At 39.9% G+C, this 19,948-nt stretch overlaps 1 protein-coding gene across 3 annotated transcripts in view; it reads left to right on the top strand.

Moving 5' to 3' along the window:
- The window catches only part of LOC124556740 (mitogen-activated protein kinase kinase kinase 1-like), a 169,314-nt gene that overhangs the window by 25,861 nt on the left and 123,505 nt on the right, over positions 1-19,948 (top strand). For 2 of the 3 annotated variants that reach the window (XM_047130740.1, XM_047130739.1), the window contains exons 3-5: positions 1,339-1,398; positions 1,801-1,908; positions 17,501-17,560. In XM_047130740.1, coding sequence (XP_046986696.1) covers positions 1,339-1,398; positions 1,801-1,908; positions 17,501-17,560 — 228 coding nt within the window. The remainder of the gene's footprint in view (positions 1-1,338; positions 1,399-1,800; positions 1,909-17,500; positions 17,561-19,948) is intronic. The other variant, XM_047130741.1, reaches the window with a different exon arrangement.

Here is a 19,948-nt window from a genome sequence, read left to right as displayed (position 1 = left end):
TCATGAGAAGGAGATCCCCTTTGTTGTTAAAGTGTTAAACACTGGGTTGTCTGGTATGGGTTGGCTCCACTCTCAACGTGAATGGGACTGAAAAGTGATGGAAAACAACCAGCAGTTGCTGATGTACTTCAGTGAAGCTGGATATGCATATGACTGTTGTTTTTGTATCGATTAGTTCACATTGCAGATCATAGGCAGAATGTGCTGTTTGTGTTCAGGCTCTTGTGTGTGAAGGCAATTGCTTTTGCAAAGCTTTATTGAAATCGTGGCAATGTCAATGTCTGAGATACCTGTTGCCAACAAATATGTCACATAGAATCTGGAAGCAAGTTCTAATTACAAGAACAGTGTTGTCAACAATTAATAACATTTGACACTGAAAGCACAGTTGTTGAATTGTTTGCCTCAGCAGGGTGTGCTCCTATTTGTACATAAATAAAATGTTGTAGCAAATTCCAATATTCCATAAATAAGTCAGTCTCAGAATCTTCTAGAAAACATAAATATTAAATGATAAATAAATGAAGCAGGTGGGATTAAACCAGTGACCAGCATATTACCAAGCAGCAGCTATAACGACTACACCATGGTGGATGCTGTACAGCGTGTGCCAATACTATTTGCTTTTAACCACATGCATGTGACACCACCTTTAAGAAGAACATATTGCACCTTTTTGTCAAATAACCCTTCAGAAAAGAGTGGTTTGATACAATCATTAAACATTGGACTCACATTTTGGAACAGACAGCATAAAATATGTGTATTTGCACTATTTCCATTACTTTTGAATTACCAAGTGCATTAAGAAAAACAAGAGTACAATGAAATAAAAAACATTTAGTTCTGATGGAGTGTGCAAGATGGATTATATTGTGTATCAGGGGGTAGATCATCACTCACAAAGTAGAAGAGTTACAGAGTAGCGCAAAGGCATAAAGAAGTGGTGAAAATTGATGCTCTTTTTGAGTGGGGAGGGGGGGGGGAGAAGGGTGGGGGCAGCTGTTTTTTTTTTCTAGCAAAGCTGCTGTCCGATGGGCCAGTTATCAAATTCACACCACTTCTGGATGCATAGCTTTAAAGATGGACTTCATTTGAAGGAGGAGTTATTTTCCCTGTTTTCTGTGTGCTTGTCTGATGCTCAGCACCTCGTATACTAATTTAAATACATATTGTTTTTGCAAGTCATGGACAGCCAAAGAATACATTATCCTTTCATCAGTACAATGCCTGTAATGTGTTCCATTGTTGACTGGATTTCAGTGGAAATTGATTCTAATTTAATTAGTATAGCAGTTATATGTTACAGATTGTACCAGACACTGTTTTTCATCATAGGTGGCGAAGCATGTTTTGCAAAGAGTGAAGCCTGCCCCAGAAACACTGCCATGTGTTGATGTAAGTGAAACATGTTGTATTATTTACAGAATTGAAACTGATTATAAAACTGTGTTCTCATAGCTTGAAATACTTCTGTTAGGAGAAAGAAACAAGAGGCTTTAGTGTTGTCAAAGAACTTTGTGTATTGTGCCTCATTTGAACAAAGCATGTTGTCAGTTCTTTTTTTAAATTATTTAGTTAATTTTAATTATGCAGTTATGCAACACCAGAGGAAGTTATTGCATTCAGGCATACAGAGTAGTGTCAGAGTGACAGATTACATTTTGTTTCTGTGTGTCTAGAAGAGAAAAGTTATTTTGTGTGAAAGATGTAGTTATCTCAGATAAGTTAAAAAAAAAAAGCATTTCTGACAAGAAGTATGTTTTTTTCTCTTGATGTGAATTTTCCATATAACATTAGTTTCAGGCCCCAGGCCCTACAGCAGCACAACTAAAGCACTGCCAAACCCCAACTGCAAGGTGCCGACAGAGTCATCTGCACCGGCTGTCTCCTAGTCTTCCAGCACTGGTCTGTGATTACAACCCATGTGTTGTTTAACTTTTTCTAAGAATTGTTAAAATGGATAGATAAAGTAACATAACCCACCAATATTTTTCATTGTGTGCATCAGTTGAGTATGGTTCCAGTATCTGATTATATTGCAAATAAATTAGCCGTTCATGTGTTTTATTCCCTGGATTACGGAGTTATCAATACTTATTGTCATATACGAGGTATGTCCACAAAGTAAGTTCTGTTTGGTTATATAAAACAAATGTGTACAGATACAGAAAAAACATTTATTGTACAAAAATCTACAACTGTTAAACTACTTTTCTACATAGCTTCTGAAATTTTGTAGGCACTTGTCATAGCGTGGCACAAGTTTTTGTATGCCTTCTTCATAGAAGGTTGCCGACTGTGTGTACAACCATTCAGTAACATGTTCTTTCAGCTCTTCATCATCGTTGAAGTGTTGACCACCAAGGACAGATTTTAGGTGTAAGAAGAGATGAAAGTTGCTAGGAGCGAGGTCCAGGCTGTATGGAGGATGATCACATGCTTCCCAGTGAAATTCCCGTAAGAGTTGTTTGGTCACATTTGCTGTGTGAGGTCGGGCATTATTGTGGGGAGAGAGAGAGAGAGAGAGAGAGAGGAAAAAAAAAAAAAACACCTTTTGATAGTAATCCTCGGTGCTTGTTCTGTATTGCGCAGCGCAATTTCTTAATGGTCGGACAGTAACCATGTGCATTGATTGTTTGGCCTCGTGGTAAGAAATCAATCAGCAAAATGCCTTTTCTGTCCCAAAAAATGTTGCACATGACTTTTTGAAGTGTCAAGATTTGCTTAGGCTTAACCTTCGTTGGGGATGAAATGTGCCTCCATTCCATTGCTTGCCATTTTGTTTCAGGGGGTATTGTATGATACCCAGCTTTCATCCCTCGTGACTATCCAAGAAAGAAAACCATCGCCTTCTTCATTGTAGTGTATCAAAAACTGAAGTGTACTGACCATCTGTTGTTTATTGTGTTGTTCAGTAATAATTTTGGGTATCCAACATGAGCACAGACGGGCATCCACTTCGTTCTTCATCATGCACATGATCATGTCGTTCATTGAACAGTCTGACCCATCTTCTAACCATTGAATCACTCATAGCATTTTGTTCGTAAACCTCACAGATTTTCCGATGAATTTCCTTTGGTTTAACTTTCTTTGCATTTATAAAATGAATCAGATCTGATTTCACACACGGCGACATTTTCAATTACGGCTGACATTATAAAGAATCACTACAAAGCACATATTGGCAGCAGCGATCTGAAAATGGCATACATGTTTTCTCCTTGAGTCAGAGTAACTGCCACACATGCTCAGAACTGTGATCGTAGTGCTGCCGCTGATAGAAATAGAAACAGCACTTACTTTGTGGACGACCCTTGAATATGTGGTTTTAGCGTAATTTTGGCTGCAAAAATAAAATTAAAAGAAACCCACCATCAGAGTCAAACCTGGCGTACCAAATGTTGCCTTAATTCCTCCCCAGAGATGCTATGGCATCGTACAAAGTTTAACTCATGGCCATTGCTGGAATATCCATGCTCCCATTGATGTGCAGTATGCAAGATAAATTTTGCAAAATCTTGCACAGATGTTTGTTAGCAGACCCTTGTCACTACTTGGCACTGCTACACTTTTGAAACAGTATTAATAAAGAAAAATCTCTAATGTGTAAAAGAGGCTAGCACGTTTGGACCACAACATTCAGTTTGTGTTGTAAGTATCCTCTCCAATTAAGTTCAGTCACACTAACAAAAACCAACCCATCTAGCCAATGGGCTTGTGGAAATTCCCCAAGACACTGACTCTTGCATCACATTTCCATGGCACAGCTGCCTATTGGGCCAAAAAACTATGTTCTCATAGCTCTCATAGCATTTCGTTTCCTATATATAACCCGCTGAAAACCCTGTTTCTGTGTAATTGTGTCTATATTTAACTCATAGCAAGTTTTAAAGTGTGTATCTCCTACAAAAATAATCTAAAAATTGTGAAATTTAGTTATATTCTCACTCACAGTAGTACCTGCCCATAAAATCCTATTAGATAACAGCTCTTCCAAACACTTATCACTTGAGGCTGAGAAATAATATTTTACACACTTTTCTTTAACAAATGAAATTATTCTTAAATAGCAGAAGAAAGATTTATAGAAAAAAATTAACGTTACATGAAGGAGCAATGAGTAGTTGTGTGGTTTTCACAGAGATCACTTACACACACCTCAGCAGTTACTATTGGTTGAAAATCTGTGTTTGGTATATATTTCTATATTACACAGTGCCTAGGTTCAAATCATGTGACTTTATTAAGTAAATTACGGTGGTATAGAAAGAAGGTAAGACATTTTGTAAAGTAGACCTTGTGTTAAGTCTGGTCTACAACACAAAAGATACCAAAGGTAAATGAAAGCAGTGTAGTTATAAGCTATTAAATGGTTGCTTCTAGAATGAGCCCATTTGTGAAAATGAGCAGCTGTTGAAATGATAAATCTGAAGCATTAATTAATCTCAGTTTGATAGAAAAAGCAAAAGAAGTCAGTAATGTCTATAATACTGCTAAATTAAGAAACCATGCAGTTATATGCTGAGGTACATTCTCAGATACAAAGACTAAAAATTAGAGTTAAACCGGGTAAAGGCAGATATTGCATAGTCTGCTTTAAATTACTTGGCACCTGACATTTAAGATCTAAAGTTGCAGCATTGTTACATCAAGTACTGTCTGCAGGCAGTCACCACAGTGCATCACTCTCTCCAGCGATAGAAATTCACTTTGAAGTCTGTCCCTGACAAAAACCCAGTAAAAAAATCTCAAATTCACATATGATGTAATATCTCTATAGTGTCCCTCAGCAGGTCAAAAAACTGTTTGTAATTTAAATTTTAATTAGGGCAAGAGTTCCATTACTTTTTTCAAACATATTAAGTTTTCCTGGTTCTAAACAGCTTAAGACTTACCATGTCATAACTCAAGAACTATTGCTCTTATAGCAGTACTTTTTTATTTTATTTTGTTTATTTTTTATTTTATTTTGTTTATTTATTTTTTATTTTGTTTATTTTCTTTTTTTATTTCTAAAATACCTTGATCTGCAATGAATCCTTAAATATTTTCATATTGCATTTAGTTTCCTATATATAACCCCCTGAAAACGGTGTTTTACACACGTTGAAATAATATCTGAGTGTCTGCACAAAAAGAAATATATTTAAAATGCAGTCTAACTTATGACAAGGAGATGATGGGAGCTGGCTGAACAATATTCCTTAGTCTCACAACATGAATGAGAAATGACTGAAATAAATTTGCAAATGCAACATTTAATGGAGGGTTCATTTTCCTCTTTTCCTGAAAAAGAGTCAAGTTTTATGACCCTCTTCTTGAAGCATCTCTTCTTCCCAGGTGTCACCAATTTAGGTGACTTAGGTGATTCTTCTTTCACGAAGTTGTCTTTGCAAAATGGTGTCAAAATGATCGTTCACTGATTTCTAGAGTCACTACTTCACCACTTTATCCAAAGGAACAAGAGGCACTCCTACATCCCTCTCTGTCTCAAAATATTCCATCGAGGAACGCGTGAATTCTTGCGACTGACTGCGGATAATATTGCCACATCACACTTTTTGTAAGTTTCCTAGGAGTGTGCAGCTGTTTTCTACCCCTCTTTTGACTATTTTCATCACACGTTGTAAGGTGTGCAAAGCTAAAAGTCTCCCAAATCTAGTACTCCACTGTCTCACTGAGGACAGGCTGGTGTGATGCTTTAGACAGTGCAACAGAAGTGGGAACACAGTGAGAACTGACAGTGCTAGGTTCCCATTCGTAAATGTGCAGTAGTTGTGTGTCGCAAAACTAAATAAGCAACGAAACAAATTTGTATTGTTGCTTTTATTTCTGAAGTGCTTGTGATTCTAAATTCAAAGACATTATTAAGGGAAATGTGTAAATACCTGGAAACAAACAACCTCAAAAGGATTTAAAACTATCAAAATAAATTACTGTAGCAAAACTCAGAATAATGTAAGCAATAGATCACTAGAGCATAAAATTCTAAAATCGTCACATGTAACACACAATCATTGAAAAAGCATATTAAATAATTGTATTAAATTGTGTAAAAATGCCATGCCAAATTTAATCAAAGTTACAACCACACCCAGGTATTCATCCAAATGTGGACACCGTTGCTGTAAACACATTAGTCAAGAAATGAGTGTTATCAGTATGAGAAAATAAATAATTAGTGAATATCATTTAACAAGCACTGCCAAATATCCTGTGTAACTTTCAGCAAACTGAATAGTGAGCAGGTGACTCCCCACACTGTCTCCCAGCTACGTCACGAGGAGCACCTACAGGCTGTTTCACAAGATTATACTGGCCTTTTAACTCAGTGCCAATGTAGTGTACAGACACTTCCAGGCAGTGTGTGTGTTTTTTCCCCCCTTATAAATGGGTTGGCACTGTATGGAGTACAGAATGTGATTGCCTTCTTTCAAATCACAAGATTATAGAGAGGATTCATTTAGAGAGAACTGATATACCTCAAGTAACTTTATCGCCAGTCAATTATATATTCATTCACTCTATCATAATCTCTTGTTTGCTTTCAGGTTTCTTTCAGCAAAACCTCATTTTATCCAGTATCTTGTGCAAAACATCTTTCTACCAAGGAAAGCGAATTTTTTGTATTACAGCAACAAGCAGTTTCTATAATGTTGGCATTATTTCTTAATTAAAATAAATGTCCTCCATCATTTGTTCAATTAACAATTAATCAAACCTATCTATAACAATGACTTTTTGGGCACAGTTCTTAGCTTTAGTCCTTGGCGTTCCAACAAACCATGTAGTTTATTTTGACATTACTTTCTGAGCATCCTATTGTAGCAAAGTTGACTTTTGTATAGGTAGTGCAGCTTTTTGATAGGAACTTGCAGTGTTACCTAGAACTTCCTCTTGTGCTATGTTTTTAATGTGACCAATAATCACGTCAGAAATGACCAAACTCTCTACTCTGTAAATAATCTCTCTTTGTGTTAAGCACACTTATCTTATGATGTAAGCTCATGTACCACATTACGTCATGAATAGAAAGATATTAGTAACTAATATAACTAACTCAAGAAACATGCATAATCGCACTGCCCTGCTAGACAAGAAACAGGAAACTGATTCAAAGTTTATCCCACAAGTGGCCCATGTCACACAGCCAGTGAACCAGCTGCGAAAAAAGGGTGTGCAGTACCAGTGAACAATTAGCCTGTGTGTGCACTTTCGTGCAGTTTAAGCGTATGCTGCATTCAGTGCCCTGCCTTACGCCATTTTCACAATCATACCCATGGCTGAAAGCAAGGGGAAACTAGAGCCGTAATTTTTCCCGAGGGCATGCATGATGGTTAAATGATGATGGCGTCCTCTTGGGTAAAATAGTCCCCCATTCGAATCTCCAGGCGGGGACTACTCAGGAGGACGTTGTTATCAGGAGGAAGAAAACTGGCATTCTACGGATCAGAGCGTGGAATGTCAGATCCCTTAATCGGGCAGGTAGGTTAGAAAATTTAAAAAGGGAAATGGATAGGTTGAAGTTAGATATAGTGGGAGTTAGTGAAGTTCAGTGGCAGGAGGAACAAGACTTTTGGTCAGGTGAATACAGGGTTATAAATACAAAATCAAATAGGGGTAATGCAGCAGTTGGTTTAATAATGAATAAAAAAATAGGAGTGCGGGTAAGCTAATACAAACAGCATAGTGAACACATTATTGTGGCCAAGATAGACACGAAGCCCACGCCTACTACAGTAGTACAAGTTTATATGCCAACTAGCTCTGCAGATGATGAAGAAATTGAAGAAATGTATGATGAAATAAAAGAAATTATTCAGATAGTGAAGGAAGCCGAAAATTTAATAGTCATGGGTGACTGGAATTCGGTAGTAGGAAAAGGAAGAGAAGGAAATGTAATAGGTGAATATGGATTGGGGCTAAGAAATGAAAGAGGAAGCCGCCTGATAGAATTTTGCACAGAGCACAACTTAATCATAGCTAACACTTGGTTCAAGAATCATAAAAGAAGGTTGTATACATGGAAGAAGCCTGGAGATACTGGAAGGTTTCAGATAGATTATATAATGGTAAGACGGAGATTTAGGAACCAGGTTTTAAATTGTAAGACATTTCCAGGGGCAGATGTGGACTCTGACCACAATATATTGGTTATGAACTGTAGATTAAAACTGAAGAAACTGCAAAAAGGTGGGAATTTAAGGAGATGGGTCCTGTATAAACTGACTAAACCAGAGGTTGTAGAGAGTTTCAGGGAGAGCATAAGGGAACAATTGACAGGAATGGGGGAAAGAAATACAGTAGAAGAAGAATGGGCAGCTTTGAGAGATGAAGTAGTGAAGGCAGCAGAGGATCTAGTAGGTAGAAAGATGAGGGCTAGTAGAAATCCTTGGGTAACAGAAGAAATATTGAATTTCAAAAAATGGTTCAAATGGCTCTGAGCACTATGGGACTCAACTGCTGAGGTTATTAGTCCCCTAGAACTTAGAACTAGTTAAACCTAACTAACCTAAGGACATCACAAACATCCATGCCCGAGGCAGGATTCGAACCTGCGACCGTAGTGGTCTTGCGGTTCCAGACTGCAGCGCCTTTAACCGCACGGCCACTTCGGCCGGCAAATATTGAATTTAATTGATGAAAGGAGAAAATGTAAAAATGCAGTAAATGAAGCAGGCAAAAAGGAATACAAACGTCTCAAAAATGAGATCGACGGGAAGTGCAAAATAGCTAAGCAAGGATGGCTAGAGGACAAATGTAAGGATGTAGAGGCTTATCTCACTAGGGGTAAGATAGATACTGCCTACAGGAAAATTAAAGATACCTTTGGAGAAAAGAGAACCACTTGTATGAATATCAAGAGCTCAGATGGAAACCCAGTTCTAAGCAAAGAAGGGAAAGCAGAAAGGTGGAAGGAGTACATAGAGGGTCTATACAAGGGCAATGTACTTGAGGACAATATTATGGAAATGGAAGAGGATGTAGATGAAGATGAATTGGGAGATATGATACTGCGTGAAGAGTTTGACAGAGCACTGAAAGACCTGAGTCGAAAAGGCCCCGGGAGTAGACAACATTCCATTAGAACTACTGACGGCCTTGGGAGAGCCAGTCCTGACAAAACTCTACCATCTGGTGAGCAAGATGTATGAGACAGGTGAAATACCCTCAGACTTCAAGAAGAAATAATAATTCCAATCCCAAAGAAAGCAGGTGCTGACAGATGTGAAGATTATCGAACTATCAGTTTAATAAGTCACGGATGCAAAATACTAACACGAATTCTTTACAGACGAATGGAAAAACTGGTAGAAGCCGACCTCGGGGAAGATCAGTTTGGACTCCGTAGAAATATTGGAACACGTGAGGCAATACTGACCCTACGACTTATCTTAGAAGCTAGATTAAGGAAAGGCAAACCTACATTTCTAGCATTTGTAGACTTAGAGAAAGCTTTTGACAATGTTGACTGGAATACTCTCTTTCAAATTCTGAGGGTGGCATGGGTAAAATACATGGAGCGAAAGGCTATTTACAATTTGTACAGAAACCAGATGGCAGTTATAAGAGTCGAGGGGCATGAAAGGGAAGCAGTGGTTGGGAAGGGAGTGAGACAGGGTTGTAGCCTATCCCCGATGTTATTCAATCTGTATACTGAGCAAGCAGTGAAGGAAACAAAAGAAAAATTTGGAGTAGGTATTAAAATTAATGGAGAAGAAATAAAAACTTTGAGGTTCGCCGATGACATTGTAATTCTGTCAGAGACAGCAAAGGACTTGGAAGAGCAGTTGAACGAAATGGACAGTGTCTTGAAAGGAGGGTATAAGATGAACATCAACAAAAGCAAAATGAGGATAATGGAATGTAGTCGAATTAAGTCAGGTGATGCCGAGGGAATTAGATTAGGAAATGAGACACTTAAAGTAGTAAAGGAGTTTTGCTATTTGAGGAGCAAAATAACTGATGATGGTCGAAGTAGAGAAGATATCAAATGTAGACTGGCAATGGCAAGGAAAGCGTTTCTGAAGAAGAGAAATTTGTTAACATTGAGTATAGTTTTAAGTGTCAGGAAGTTGTTTCTGAAAGTATTTGTATGGAGTATAGCCATGTATGGAAGTGAAACATGGACGATAACTAGTTTGGACAAGAAGAGAATAGAAGCTTTCAAAATGTGGTGCTACAGAAGAATGCTGAAGATTAGATGGGTAGATCATATAACTAATGGTAGTATTGGAGGGCAGCGTGGAGGGTAAAAATTGTAGAAGGAGACCAAGAGATGAATACACCAAACAGATTCAGAAGGATGTAGGTTGCAGTAGGTACTGGGAGATGAAGAAGCTTGCACAGGATAGAGTAGCATGGAGAGCTGCATCAAACCAGTCTCAGGACTGAAGACCACAACAACAACAACCCACTGGTTCTAGCCACAAAATCGCCTCCATATGACATTGGTGCTGTGCTGGCACATAGAAATGATGATAGTACCGAACAACCCAATGCTTGTGCTTTAAAAATGCTGATGCTCAGCCAGAAGAACTACTCTCAAATGAGGAAAGATACATTAGCAATTGTGTTAACATTTAAGAAGTTCCATGTATTCCTATTTGGCACAAAGTTCACATTAATCAGGGACGATAAACTGCTTTCTTTATTAAGGCATTATTAAGGTCAGACTCCAGTCTTATAGAATGAACAGCACAATGCCTCCAATGTTGGGCATTTCCCTAAGCTCTTACACTCATACAATTAAATATGCTTGAACACACCAATGGAAATGATCTATTGTGCCTTCCCGGAGGCAAAGACCTGGCCTTTGACCAGCAGGAAGTCTTATGTTTCAACATACATGTTGAAAAGAGACAGACCTTGAAAGAATTTCCCATAGAAGCAGCTTGAATCATTGCAGACATACACCAGAACTTGATCCTGTGATAAGTCATGTGCTACATGCTCCACAGGTGGCCCATATGCATTTTCAAGAACAAAAATCCAAACCTTGCCTCACATCTACCCCTGTCTAGCAGTCATTAATGATGTCCCAATAACAGACACAGTGGAAGGTATGCACAGTGTTGTCATGCTGCCCACATTAAGACCACGGGTTCCACGATTACTTTTGTTGTGGGCACTTAGGAATGTCATGGGTGAAAGCTCTTGTGAGATAACATGCTTACTGGCACCAAAATCTTTTGTCTCCTGGTCCACAACCGTGCCAACCTTGGGAAGGCATCTGTCTGAACTTTGTAGGCACATTTCTTGGCTGTATATGGCTGCCATTGGGGGATTCTTACTCCAAAGTGGTAAGTGTGATATCCATCACAACCGAAGCCACAATAATCACACTACTCCAGATTCTAGTGATTGGAGGGCTTCCCCGAACTATAGTGTCTGACAATGAGTCCCAGTTCATGGCAATTGCTTTCAAATAATTCAGCACTTCAAACAGAATAAAGCAAGTTGTTAGCCTCCCATTCTATTCATCTTCCAATGTCAAAGCGGGGTTCAAGGAAGCTGCAAATGTTGAAAGCAATGGGACAACCACTAACAACAACAGCAGTAACAACAGAGTTCACAGTTTTCCCAAGCACATATAGGACCGCATCTATCTAGGACCTTAGCGCAGCAGAGCTCCTCCATCTCCTCATCCCTCGACTCCAGGAACCCCAGGCTCAGAACTCAGGGTGATACTCATCAACAACAGCAATTTTGGGCACGTTCCTAATTAACAAAAGACACATGGACACCAGAAGTAGTGATTGACACCCGTGGATGATATATCACCTCAGTTGACACATCAAAGTGGTTGGAGCACCTCCATACAAACCAGTTCTATCCATTCATTCTGCCACCACCACCAGTGTTACACCAAGAACCAGAATGTCCCATTCCCCCCCCCCCCCCCCCCTTTTTCCCCGCAACCCCCAATTACCAGTCCCACAATTTGCACAGATACGACCTGTACAACCTGTGCCCAAGACAACCAGCAGGAATATCAATAGCCACAGATAAGGGGATTGGGATGTCCATGCAGCCTCTGCAGTCTTGGCCAACAATGCCCATGTACCACTACCCAGCACATCATCAAACATTCGCAGTTCCACTGTCCAGCCAGCGAGCTTAAGTACCGAGACACTAAATACACTCCCAGCACACCTACCAAAACACCATCCAGGCCACTTGTGACCAAAGATGCTCTTTTCAGATCATCCCAGCCTGTTGATTTTGAAAGCACTTCCGAAAATGCAGGGCTGGACTTGGCTGCTAGATGGAGTAGCAATAGCCATTAAGTGCTAGGTGTCACCTGCGATGGCATCATGGGCCACAACACCAGCCACCCAGCACTCACATGGGTGGTATAAGTATGACTGCTGTATGACACAGAGGGAAACTGTGTATTCACTTCGCTATCATCTTATTGTGGTAGTACACTGCTGGTTATTGATCTAGGCTTCTCTACATTTCTGGTTTTCTCTCCTTGGGTTGCTTGTTGGTCTTTGTTTATCAATTTATCAGCCATCCTGTCTACACTTGCCTCTTTCCTTGTTGTTTTGAGTTGTCAGTTCACTTTTGATGATCCACTGCTTAGCAGCCCAGATTGAGCAATCTGCTCTCATCAGATTCTCATGATGCTTTGGGTATACTGTCGTATTATCTACAGTAGTCACACTCAGAAAGTAGAAGTGCATTGTTATTATGCACAGAATATGTGCATTCCACTTTCTAGATTTAGATATATTTTGTTAGACCTGAGTTTTATAGCTACTTATACTGAGATCAAAGTTGTATGATGCCATACTCTCTCTCTCTCTCTCTCTCTCTCTCTCTCTCTCTCTCTCTCTCTCTCTCTCTTTCCAAGCATTAATCCCGATTTGCGGGGTCTGCTGGTTAATCAGATGTGGCATGTTAATTTAATAGGTGGCCAGATGCCCTTCCTGTCACCATATGATGCCATACTGTTGGTGTAAATAAAATACTGGATGAGCATTAAACTGTAATAGTGCAACTATTTTGAAGAAATTATGGGAAACAAAAAATAGAAAAAGGTATTACAAATAATTGTAGAAGTAAAGGAGGCAACTTGCTCAAAGTGGAAGCACTAAGTTGTCGACAGACACACAAAAAGGAATGAAGACTTTGCTAGCTTTAGAATGGGATCTTTAATGAGCTAGATAACATGTACATATTTGTGCGTAAATGCCTTCCCCCCACCCTTTCTTCTCACCTTTGCAGTTACATTGTGCTGGTGGCTGCAATTTAGCAGGTAGACTGGTGACAGGGTTGTGTCGGGTGGTGTGGGTATAGCGAGAGAGGAGGTAGGAGTTCAGAAAGGCATCGGTTCAGAAAACTATCCTTATACTTAGCCAACTTAGTCCCATAATCTGTTTCTTAAATGCTGCCTGAGCCAAAGAAAATCCCCCCCCCCCTGATGACCTAAACATAAAAATCTCCTTCTCTGGCTCTCGCTCCTTCTTTCACAACAACCTGGAAATTTTCAGATTCTGCCAGTCCCTATTCCTTACAAACCTGGTAGTACAGAAACAAATCTTTGTGGTATAGGAATCCCTGAACCCCGTCTGCTCCCTCCATGAGATACTGTTACTGTGCAATCCCAACTTCATAACCATATTTCCCAAATCAAAACTCCAGCACCTCCAACACATGGAAGAGCAGTCAAGACACCACCTCCAAAAATCATCCAATTTATTAATATCCTACTCCCACCTCTGAGCGTCACTACCCGTCAACAGCTATCTTAACCCCAGTAAATCTATTCATCAACCCCGTATAGCACCTGGGTCCTACACTGCTGACTTTTCCCATCTGGCACATCCTATAGAACTTCCTTCTAACATTCCATGAAACTCGAAACAGTGTTATCAAATTATCTACCAAAAACCTACATCACACAGTAGTTTCAGTACTATCCAAAGGGCTCACGTTCAGTCCTACACCCAAGTTCACCCATGCTGGACTTATCAGAGACCTACTCTTCCTCTTCCCATCCATACAGTAGATACACTTCCTTGCTCTGAACCTTGCACCTCTGAGTTCGTACCACCAGCCAACCAAGACACTCCCCTTCTACCACCTAGGGATCTCCTGGTTACAATCCTAGAGTACCTTACCTCCAACTTGGCCTCTCCATTCTTTCCCAGGTCCCTTCTCAAGAACAGGAACCTCCAAACAGAAGAAAGAAAAGCCATCTGCAACCTCAAGACAGACCCTGATTAAATCATCCTCCCTGTCTGACTCATACTATATCTGCCATAGTTTTCCCATCCCAAAGTCCAACATAAGTCCTACTCAGATCCATAGGCCCATCCCAGAATTTTGCCCCTGAATTCACCCCCCCCCCCCCCCCCCCCCACACACACACACCCCTCAGTGACCCCCCTATGATACTTTGGGAACTCAAATTGGAATCACTGGAGGTAAGGCAACATTCTTTTCGAGGAGCACTATTGAGAAAATTTAGGGAACCAGCATTTGAGACTGACTGCAGAACGACTCCACTGCTCCCAATGTATGTTTCGCATAGGTCCACAAAGATAAGATAAGAGAAATTAGGGCTTGTACAGAGGCATATAGACAGTCATTTTTCCCTCAGTCTATTTGCAAGTAGAACGGGAAAGGAAATGACTAGTAGTGGTACAAAGTACCGTGCGCCACACACAATACGGTATACATGTAGGTGCGGGTGTGGATTCATCAACCCAACACATCCTACTCTAGTCCTGTCACACACTTACCCTATCTCATCAGAGGCAGGGCTATCTGTGAAAACAGCCATGTCATACACTAGTTCTGCTTCAGTTGCTTCACAGTATTTTATGTAGGCATGACCACCAACCAACTGTCCACCAGAATGAATGGCCACTGCCAAACTGTGGTCAAGAGCAGAGTTGACCACCCAGTGATGAAACCAGCTGCTGCAACATGCTAGAGTTCAATATGTGCTTTAGAACCCATGCCATGTGGATCCTTTCCCCCAACACCAGAGTTTCTGAACTATGTAGATGGGAGTTGTCTTTAGAAAGAACACATCCTTCATTCCTATAATCCTCTTGACCTCAGTCTCTGCTAACTGATTTCATTCTCTACCCAACAGTCTCCCCTGACACTCTACTGTACCACTTCCCAATCCAGTCCTTCACAAGCGTACTGACTCCAGTTCCTGTGTGTTGCATTCCTATCCTGTGCGTCTGCTGACTCTCCCTCCTGCATTTCTATCCTGCATACTGTATCCTGTATCAGCCAACCTTATGCAACCCTCCCTCCTGCCTCATACCTCCTTTCTCCCTCTACTCACGCAACCCAAGACAATGTAAAACAACCCGTCACCCCAGTCTGCTTGCAGAATTGCAGTTCTGGCTTTGTGTGTTCAGTGTTCAGCCTGTACAGTGTGTGTGTGTGTGTGTGTGTGTGTGTGTGTGTGTGTGTGTGTGTGTGTTTTTTTTTGGGGGGGGGGGGGAGGGGGTTCGCACATGCATGCACTTGTGCATGTATGCGCGCACTCAGTGAAAGATTCATGTGAAAATTAGCAAAGCTTTCATTCCTTTTTGTGTGCCTGTTGACAACTCAACACTTCCACTGTTTGATGAGTTGCCTCCTTTACTGCTAAATTATTTACATTCTGCCAGAACTTTTGTTATCATACTTATATCAGAAAATATATCAGTAAGGGAATCCAGCCAAAAGAAAGTGCCAAAAAAAGTCCCTCTGTGATTAGTCCTAATTATCCAATTTGGTAAGAACCCAAAACTCTGAGTTGTGTAAATCAGTCAACGGAGTGAAATTATCTGTTTGGTGAGTTTTTGACGGAACTGGTGGATGTATATGAGGGTCACTCCAGAAGAAATGCACACTATTTTTTTTTTTTAAATCCGTCTTTTATTCTACATGTTTGAAAGTTTTACAGTGTGTAGATACATCCCTTAGGAACAATATTTTCTTTTCTCCACATAATTTCCATTCCTCTCAACTGCCTTACGCCATCTTGGAACCAGCGCCTGTATACCCGCTGCGAGGACAATCCTCAATATTGTCGTGCCCGCTTTCATCACGTAACCTGCTTGCCCACCGACTAACTGTACTACGATCGACAGCAGCATCTTCATACACCTTTCTCAGCCTATTGTGAATGTTTCCCACTGTCTCATTTTCACAGCACTGGAATTCTATGACAACAAGTTGCTTCTGATGAATGTAAAGTGTAGCAGCTGTCTTGAAGACATGCTGTGACAGCCCCACTCACGAGAACAGGTTGAACTAAGTTTGAAGAAGGATGCATCTACACACTGTAAAACTTTCACATATGCAGAATGAAAACTGTATTTTTACAAAAATAGTGCCCCTCGTATAGATTAAAAAGTTTTATATTTAAACTTTATTTTTTCATTTAGAAGAAGGGAACCGTACAAAACATACTCTGTTTGTAAGTTAAGATATTATCTCCAATATTTTGCCTTCAGAGCAGGACAGTGTCCAGAGTGTTTCGTGTACTACTTTGGTAACAAAATTCACCAAATGAGATAAAGCTCTATGGAGTGCATTCAAAACTCTGAACTCATCATGTATAAGATGTTGTCGAGTGGCACAAACACAATCATGAGTTGTGTTTTGTAAATCAGTGACTCTGTGGAGTCCAGCATAATCCTAATGTTATAATTTATTTATTTGCTGATGTTACTGAGCAGAATATTCTGAGTGAATGAATAGTCATTGTGTCCCATACTGTGCCAATTATTTACTTACAAGGGATCGTAATGGCCTGGGCTTAGATTGACTTTGTGCTCTAGTTTAGAGACTGTGGTGAAGTACAAGGGTCAACTGACCTTATTTTTTCTTTCTACACCCTTATCAGTGAAACAGTGTAGTGGTGTGGTGGTTAAGCATTGGAATTTATACAAGAGGACAGCAGTTCAAATCTCCATCTGGACATCCTGATTTAGGTTTTGTGTTGTTTCCATAAGTTTCTTGAAGCAGATGCTGGAATGTTTCCATTGAAATCGCTGATTTAGTTCTCCAACTCTTCCCCATTTCAAGTTTTTGATACATCTCTAATGACCTTGTTATTGATGTGGTGTTGAACCCTAATATGTAATATTTCATACTTTTTCCATGAAGGCTCACGTCATTCTTGTCTCTACTTCAGGTGAAATAAGCCCACTTACTTAAATATGCAGAATAGAAATTGTATAATTCAGAGTAGATGGTTTAGCAAGAGAGTGTATTTCTGTCAATAATATGTGACATTTATGTCTGTTTTGTGTAGATAATTGTGACAACTACTTGAAATTAAAATGTAGAAGTTATGTGTTGCTGGGAGTAATTTCCTTTTTAAATTCAGGTGATGTCACTCTAAGTCTCTGTGTTTGTCGAAACATGTTATTAAACTGTGTGTGTGTGTGTGTGTGTGTGTGTGTGTGTGTGTGTGTGTGTGTAAAAATTGTATTTTGCAAATGGTAAAAGAAAATATGTTTCATTTCAGGTAACAAAGCATTCCTCATCAAAAGTGAAGTCGTCTCCAGAAACACTGCCACATACTGATGTAAGTGGAATCTGTTATACATTCTCATTGAAATGAAGACATAATAAAACCTATATTCACAATGTGTGTGTGTGTGTGTGTGTGTGTGTGTAGACAAACATGCATACATTTGTACATGTTTTGTGTCTTTCTTGATGCTGTGGCTAGCTATTTTTTCAGTAAAGAAATATATTTCTTACAGTTGTCACTTGAGACATCAATGTTAAAAAGATAAGATGACCAGCCAGTGCACAAAATAATACCACAGTGAAACTGAAGGACTATACTATGACATGATTCACAAAGTGGCAGAAATCATGTCAGATAGTTCACTTGAAGAAGCAAGGGGATTGAAGTTCATTCTGCAGAAATTTAATCCACTTACAGTAGCACTAACCTCCTTTACTGAAATTAATGCAGCTATAAAAGTTCTTGAAAACTCATATGGTTCATTCTCTCAGCGACCACACTGGCACCGAAACGGAAGATAACAGAGAGAAGGTCGAAATACTGAATTCGGTCTTGTGAAGTTGTTTCACTGCAGAAGATCATAACATTGTCCCTTCTTTCAATTGTTGTACAAACATCGAAATGGCAGATATTGAGGTAACTGATCGCGGAATTGAAAAGCAGCTACAATCGCTTAGTAGTGGAAAGGCTTCAGGACCAGTTGAGATACCTATAAGATTCTATAAAGATTAAGCAAAAGAACTTGCTCCCCTTCTAGCAGTAATTTATCGTAGATCACTTGAGCAACGAAAGGTACCTAATGACTATGAAAAAAGTGCAGTTCATTCCTGTTTTCAAGAAAGGCCGTATGACAACTATAGACCTGTAACATTGACGTCAATCTGTTGCAGAATTATGGTACATGTTTTATGCTAAAAAATGATGACGTTGTTGGAAAATGAACATCTCCTCTATAAAAATCAACATGGATTCCACGAACAGAGATCCTGCGAAACTCAGCTCGCTCTGTTCTTCCATGAGATCCACAGCACAGTGGACAACAGCGGTCAGGTTGATGCTATGTTCCTTGATTTCAGTAAGGCATTTGACACCATCCCGCATTGCCGTTTAATGAAAAAAGTATGAGCTTACGGAGTATCAGAGCAGACCTGTGATTGGATTCAAGACTTTCTTGCAGATAGAACTCAACACGTTGCTCTTAACAGAACTAAACTGACAGATATAAAGGTAATATCCAGAGTACCAGAGGGAAGTATGATAGGACCATTGCTGTTTACAATATATAAATGAACTAGTAGAAGGTGTCGGATGCTCTTTACGGCTATTCGCAGCTGATGCAGTTGTCTATACCGAAGTAGCAAAGATAGTAAGAATTTGCAGAACAACCTGCAGAGAATTGATGATTGGTGCATGCCCTGGCAGTTGACCCTGAACGTAAATAAATGTAATATATTGCGCATACATAGGAAAAGAAATCCACTACTCTACAGCTGCACTATTGATGACAAACAGCTGGAGACAGCGTCTGACATAAAATATCTAGGCGTAACTATCCAGAGTGACCTTAAGTGGAATGACCATATAAAACAGATAGTGGGAAAAGCAGACACCAGACTCAGGTCCATCAGAAGAATCTTAAGGAACTGTAACTCATCCACGAAAGAAGTGGCTTATAAGGCACTTGTTCACCTGATCCTTGAGTACTATTCATCTGTCTGGGATCCCTATCAGGTAGGACTGATAGAGGAGATACAGAAGATCCAACAAAGAGCGGCACGTTTTGTCTCGGGATTGCTTAGCTGGCGAGAGGGCGTAAAGGAGATGCTAAACAAACTCCACTGGCAAACGTTGCAAGAGAGGCGTTGTGCATCACAGGGAGATTTACTATTGAAATTTTGGGACAGCACTTTTCAGGAGGAGTCAGACAACATATTACTTCCCCCCACATGCATCTTGCGCATTGACCGTGAGGAGAAAATTCGAGAAATTAGAGTCAATACAGAGGCTTACCGATAATCATTCTTCCCACACACTGTTCACGAGTGGAACAGAGTTGAAGGGAAAAGATAGTGGTACCAAAAGTACCCTCTGCCAAACGCCATTAGGTGACTTGCGGAGTATGATCTAGATGTAGATGGTGCTGATGAAATTTTGAACAACATTCTGAAGATGTGTTGTTTCTGTAATGATGTAATGCATGTGGCGCAGAAAAATTTTCCAGGCAGATAAAAATATGCCAGTGTTAACCTTCTTTAGAAGTTGGGTGACAGGAAAAGTAATAATTATTGTCCAGTTTCATAAGCTGACAAACTTTCTCTAACCTATCTGAGAAAGTAGTATACTCACGAGTGTTGTCACACTTTATTAACAATTTACTTAGTACAGTTCAGCTGAGGGTTCCACAGTTTGTGGCTCATCTTGAGTTCTTCGACCAGTGGT

This window comes from Schistocerca americana, chromosome X (assembly GCF_021461395.2).
Source record: "Schistocerca americana isolate TAMUIC-IGC-003095 chromosome X, iqSchAmer2.1, whole genome shotgun sequence".
Classification (NCBI taxonomy): domain Eukaryota; kingdom Metazoa; phylum Arthropoda; class Insecta; order Orthoptera; family Acrididae; genus Schistocerca; species Schistocerca americana.
This window is presented reverse-complemented; position numbering and strand designations above follow the sequence as displayed.